Genomic DNA, 5,616 nt, shown 5'->3' with positions numbered 1-5,616 from the left:
TTTAAAAAGTTTCTTCGTCACCTTTTAAATTCATCAAGAAACACGTTTGCCTCCCGTATTTTCCCTCCAACAAGCAACAACCCTAACTACTCCTACACTCCCCCATAACGCTTCTGGTGAGAAAAAAAAGCGGCCACATGCACGAACTTCCCCCAAAAAAAATGCCAGACCTAATACTAGAACCGTCTGTCCAAGACATGCACAAAAGAGAAGGGAAAAAATAACAAAGTCAAGTCTGTTTTTATATCCAGGCTACTGCTCCATGAGCTTCTGGTCCTGCATGGACGCATGCATCTCTCGTCAATCCGTCCATAAATCCAAGCAATTGAGAACTTTGTGATCCCTTCCAACCGAAATTTGAGAGGGGTTTTGGTTTACCTGTGCAACAAGAAGAAGAAGAAGAAGAAGAGGATGATGCAGGACGCTTCGTCTCCTCTCCCGGTGTTGAGCAGCGCCTATCAGCCTCTCCCGTGGCTGTACCTCGGGTTCTTGGCGATATGGGCGGCCTCCGGCTTCTGCTGGGCCTCCAGCTCCTGGAGGAGTCGGCATTTCCAGGTATTGTCCCTGCATTTTGCCGTTTTGTTTTGTTTTGCCCTGAATTCGGGTGATGTGTTTGGTGGCATGGTGCTCTTGTTCTTCAGTTGTATGCATGGTAGTGTGCAGTTTTTGATTATGGTTTTTTTAGAAGACTGATTATGGCTTCATTTTGAATGACTGGTCATTGAATAGGGACCTTAGAGCAATGATTCTTCCACCAAAATTCTACTAAACTGCTGGCAGCTAGTATCACACTAGTACGAAAAAGCACATTCATCATCATCATCATCATCCATGTATGTACCAAGAATCGAGAACAAATTTCTCACAACCTCATCACCATGCACCCAATAACAGCACGGAGAGACCGAAATTACAAAATCAAAAATCAACAAGGAAGGAAGCTAGAGAGAGCACACCGTGGTGAATCCTCCCGCCATCGAGCACACCAGCCCGATCTGGCCGCCCGCCGCAGAGCAGAGGCCACCCGCTGCGCCCCTCCATGGTCACGCCGCCGGGAGAGGCCACCCACTGCACCGTCCGTCACGCCGCCGTGGAGGCCTCCCGCCGAGCCCACACCGTGGGGAGGCCCCCCGAAGCTCCCTCCCCATGTGAGGCCGCCGGAGGAGTGGCGCCGGATCCGGGCAGTCCAGCCGCTGGTGCGCCATCGGTGCTCGCGGGTGGGGAAGACCGGAGGAGAGGGAGAGAGAGAATCGCGAGAGGAAAGGGGATAAGGACGACGAGAGGAAAGGGAGTTGGGAGGGTTGCATCCTCACGGTCGGGATACGGACGGGCGGACTGGATAAGACGCGGTCGATTTTTTTCAGGCGCCGGGGTTTTTAAGTGGCAATTGCATATTTGATCTTATTTGAATATCTAACTACTGATTCGTTAGTTTGCTTATTTGATTCTCTTTTTAAAAAAACGAAGCTATACTCTGACCCTCTTCTGTTAAGGGCATTTAACGGTTTTAACAAAAACCTAAAAAACCACTTCTACCATGACTCATCTGACGCCACACCACCCTTCTCACTGCGGGTAACAGCGAACTCGGAGACGGCGTCCCTCCTTAGCAGCAGCCACCGCCGGCGGTCCTCCTGTCTTCGTCACCCCTCCGCCGCTGAGCCAACTCAGATGATGCAGTTGCCGACGCTGGTGGTCCTGCTCGTCGCGCCGCCGGTGGTCCTCCTCGTCGCGCCGCCACTGCCGAGACGTTGTCGCTGTCGCTCCTCCCACCCTTTGTGCTCTGGTGAGACAGATGATAAGAAATGAGTGAATGAGTGGTAGGAGGACATGGTTAATATATTCATGGGGCATTTTAGTCACTTAGGCTTGCAAATATTTTTTTTTTGGTTTTTTAAAAATGAAAAACCCATGGTATAGTGAAAGCAGGGTCAGAGGTAACATCGGTTTTGAAAAACAGGGTCAAATAATCAAACATAAAAATATAGGGTCGAATTGGTAGTTATGTTTCAAATTAGGGTCAAATGAGTAATTATCTTTTTTTAAAAGAACCGGCACCTATAATAAATTATAGGTGTCATTGTTTTTAAAAACTGGCATCTTCAGCAGTAATAGTTGTCGGTTCTTTTTTAAAATTAGCACATGTTTGAGGATAAAGGTGTCGGTTCTTGACATTTTGGCTCGTAGATGGACGCGTGGGTGGGCACATGGGCAGGAAAGGCACTATAAGTGCCGGTTTTACTATTCTGGCACATATAGTGCCGACTTATATGTCCCTTTTTTAGTAGTGTCAGTTTCAGAGTCATGTTTCAACTGTTTGATTATGTTAGTTTTTTAGCAATTTTGTTTCCCTGTAGCAGGTAAATAACCTTCAGTGGATCCTGGCTTTGCTGCCCTTGATCAAAGCCCTCCAAATGGGGCTCTCATGTCTGTTCTGGTGAGCAATCTGAACTTAAGTTAACTTAAATCTTTGATCTCTGAATACTAGTGATCGGAGTTCGAACAAGTCCCTAAAGCTGTTCAGACAAATCTTTTCTAGTACTGAAATTTTAGGTTGATGTCCAGGTACTCGTGCATACACCTTCAGACATGCTCGCTGTGGATGTCATTTGGCGTGTACGTTACGGGGATTCTCTTCCAGACGGCTTCCTTCGTTTCGTTCATGCTCATATCACACGGTTACTGCATCATGTGCGAGCGCCTCTCGATCAGGGAGAGGCGCACAACCGCTTGTTTGGGATGCCTTATCTACCTCAGTCTAATCGGTTACAAAGCTGCAGTTACTTATTTCACAGTAAGGCCTCACTGGAAGTTTTAAAAATTACTTTTTTGAAAGGTTTTTTAGCATTTCATTATTTTTTATTTTCATTTTGACTCATTGGGCTTCTAGAATTAGTCATGAGTACGGCATATTATGAGATTTCCCATGTTTGGTGCAGGTCTTTCTTCTTATCAACTACTTTATGTCATTTTACATCATATTTCGCCGCACATCCCAAAACCTCTTGCTTCTAAGGGAACAACTGAATTTCATAGAGGAGGAAGACATCCATTCACTACATGGGGCACTGAACACAAAGTACACAATGTTCAAGTAAGCAGTTTTACTCCACTCTGTATTTCCTATCTTCCTTTTCATCATATTCTTGAAAATATTTTAGTACCAAAACTCTGAGAAATTGTCATGTCCTTATTCATATCTTTTCCCCTTTTCAGGAGATTTCAAGGTACAATGCAGGTTGCACTGGTGGCATTCATCATGGTATGACTTATGCATACTATGGCATTGTGTTCTGCTATGATCTGTTTGGTTTGGCAGTGCTCCTGAATTCTAATAGTGCCATCTGTGCCTTTAGGTGTACATGAGGGCTGATGGTACACCAGATAACTACTGGTTTCGTGTATTGGTGCGTGAATGGGTACAGTTTTGCATATTCATGTATATTGGGTGAGTCAAAATCATTTCTTAATCTAGATGGAAGAAAGTAATGCAAAACAACCAAATCAGATCAAAGCAGATGTGACGCAGTTCTTGTTCCCATTTTTAGGTGGAATTTCAGGATACCTGAAGCATCACTCCATCTTCCAGTTGTACCCCTTATGAAATCAACTTGGGAGATTGCTATGCCTCCTATTTACAGTGTGGTAAGTTCAGTAACATGTTCTAAAATTATACAATCTATAATCTTGCTACTTAGTAGTATTTCTTTAATATTTTCTAATCTGCACAAGTATGACAATTTCCCATGCTGTCAATGTGACGACGCACAGGAAATGGATGCAGCCGATTTCAAAGGCCTCGTATCAGACCATTGGCACGTCGGGGTGGTAGGCACTACTGTACTACCAAAACCACTGATACTTGCAGCTCTACTGCACTAGTACCAAAATCTATGAGTCTAACACATTGCACCATTGCAGAGAACTTCTCATAACAACTCAGGTTGTCCTTCACAGCCATTGCTGGTGCTAGTTCAGAATCCTAGTCCAAAGGTTTCCACTGCAGCCACAGCTTCGAGGTTATAGTTGAACAAGAACAACCAAGTTTAATTTTGAAAGCAAGACGTAGAAGAAGGCATCGACCAACTAGTTGATTCGGAAGTGACCGGCACGACATTGTTGTGCTGTACAGTGAAATACAGGGGGGAAAAAGTTTCATCCCTTTTTGGTTTCTGTTAATATTTCATAGGAATGAGCACACAGCATGTAGATTTGCATACAAGGTGTTATTTGCTATTCAGCAATGGTACCACCATTTACAGCTCAGAAGTTTTTTCTTTAGAAAAAGGAAAACACATGAATTTCTTCATGTAAAAAAAGGAGAACGTGTGCTTAACACTTATCAGCAACAATATCATCTCAAGGGAGCGAGATAATTATGAAAAGGCAAACCAATTGTGTTACTAATCATTTGTCACTTGCAAAGCTTGAGTTATAACTTATAATGTTTTTGCCTATGACTGTGTGTTTCATACCTTTTTCAAGGCCCAAATCCTTGCCCATCCCACGGGCCACGGGCAAGGCCAAGGTTTTGACCTAATTTCCTGGCCCATTCTCGAGGGTGGATTAGCAATTTGAACAAATCTTCTTGCAGGATGGCTACAAGCTTGCAGTTTAAACTTTGCTAAAAGAAATCTTATATGCTAGAACATCGTGTTCGTATTTGGGTATATACATTAGGCAATATATAACAGATGAGAAAAATAAAGAATTTTTCAGTAGCAAAATAAATATTTTTTCTTTGCAAGAATGGAAAAATAAATATGTATCAAAATCTCCTATTGTTCCAGTTAGGGGTGGGCATTTGGTCAAACCAACAATTTCGATTGTTCTTCTTCTCATTTTCCTGTTTTTCAATTTCTGTCAGTTATGCCTACCACTAGTCTAGTTTATTATGTTGTTAACTTTCATGAGAAATGCACATATAACAATATAAAGAGTAAATTTCACAAAACTATATGTTTTATGGTTCAAGATGCAGAAAACCACACATATTTTGACACTTGGCACTTAAGTATATATATTTTGGTAGTTTAGTTTCATAAAACCACACTATCGATGAATGGATTCACCCGTGAGATGACGTGGTTGTTCCATTAGGATGAGGATGTGGCATCCTATTAATTTCGTGCGATGGCTGGTAATAGGATGCTATGTCCTCATCCTAGGTGAAACATCCACGTCATCTCGCGGTGAATTCATTCATCGATAGTATGGTTTTGTGAAACTACACAACCAAAATATATGTACTTAACTGACAAGTGTCAAAGTGTGAGTGGTTTTCTGCAACTTGAACCACAAAACGTGTAATTTTGTAAAATTTACTCTAATATAAAACATGAAAAAGTTCAAATGCTCACATCGCAAGTTGGATTAACAGAGGGATTAGGGATTGCACGCCTGCTCTCGCTCCGCGCGCTCCTGCGAAAGACGGTTACCAAAATTCTAAATTAGTACGTTCAAAGGAAAAAACAAAAAACCTTCTCTCCTCCCCACGAATCCTCCTAGCAACCTCCACCATCATCGATCTTCAACACCCGAACTCCGTTGCACATCGCGCGTCACCCAGATCGTATCGCTCCCAAGATCGGCGTCACGGTCGTGGACGTCGATTTC

General features: G+C 43.1%; 1 protein-coding gene and 1 long non-coding RNA gene across 3 annotated transcripts; one reads left to right on the top strand and one right to left on the bottom strand.

The window, feature by feature from the left end:
- On the bottom strand, positions 1 to 1,254 carry LOC107279279 (uncharacterized). The gene is made up of 2 exons (XR_001541150.3): positions 379 to 1,254; positions 1 to 276 (listed from the first exon to the last, which is right to left on the bottom strand). It is a non-coding gene; the product is annotated as an uncharacterized lncRNA (long non-coding RNA).
- LOC107275773 (uncharacterized) lies at positions 408 to 4,407 on the top strand. 2 transcript variants are annotated; one of them, XM_026021752.2, is made up of 10 exons: positions 408 to 555; positions 1,583 to 1,786; positions 2,361 to 2,437; positions 2,566 to 2,794; positions 2,940 to 3,094; positions 3,217 to 3,262; positions 3,357 to 3,448; positions 3,549 to 3,645; positions 3,772 to 3,828; positions 3,922 to 4,407. In XM_026021752.2, the coding sequence occupies exons 3-10, from the start codon at positions 2,415 to 2,417 to the stop codon at positions 4,024 to 4,026; spliced, it is 804 nt and encodes a 267-aa protein (XP_025877537.1). In that variant the 5' UTR covers positions 408 to 555; positions 1,583 to 1,786; positions 2,361 to 2,414; the 3' UTR covers positions 4,027 to 4,407. The 2 variants fall into 2 exon arrangements, with proteins under 2 accessions (XP_025877537.1, XP_015615739.1); XM_015760253.3 differs by lacking the exon at positions 1,583 to 1,786 and having other exon boundaries at positions 412 to 555.
- Positions 4,408 to 5,616: the final 1,209 nt, after the last annotated feature.

This window comes from Oryza sativa, chromosome 11 (genome assembly GCF_034140825.1).
Source record: "Oryza sativa Japonica Group chromosome 11, ASM3414082v1".
NCBI classification, from domain to species: Eukaryota; Viridiplantae; Streptophyta; class Magnoliopsida; order Poales; family Poaceae; genus Oryza; species Oryza sativa.
Note: the sequence above shows the minus strand (reverse complement) of the source record. Positions and strands in the feature narration are given on the sequence as shown.

Excerpts from the sequence above, each read along its gene's own strand:
- LOC107275773 (XM_015760253.3), top strand. The coding sequence starts at position 412 with ATGATGCAGGACGCTTCGTCTCCTCTCCCGGTGTTGAGCAGCGCCTAT. Across the intron at positions 2,795-2,939 it reads CTGCAGTTACTTATTTCACA|GTCTTTCTTCTTATCAACTA; the intron begins GTAAGGCCTCAC and ends TGTTTGGTGCAG. Across the intron at positions 3,646-3,771 it reads TGCCTCCTATTTACAGTGTG|GAAATGGATGCAGCCGATTT; the intron begins GTAAGTTCAGTA and ends GACGACGCACAG.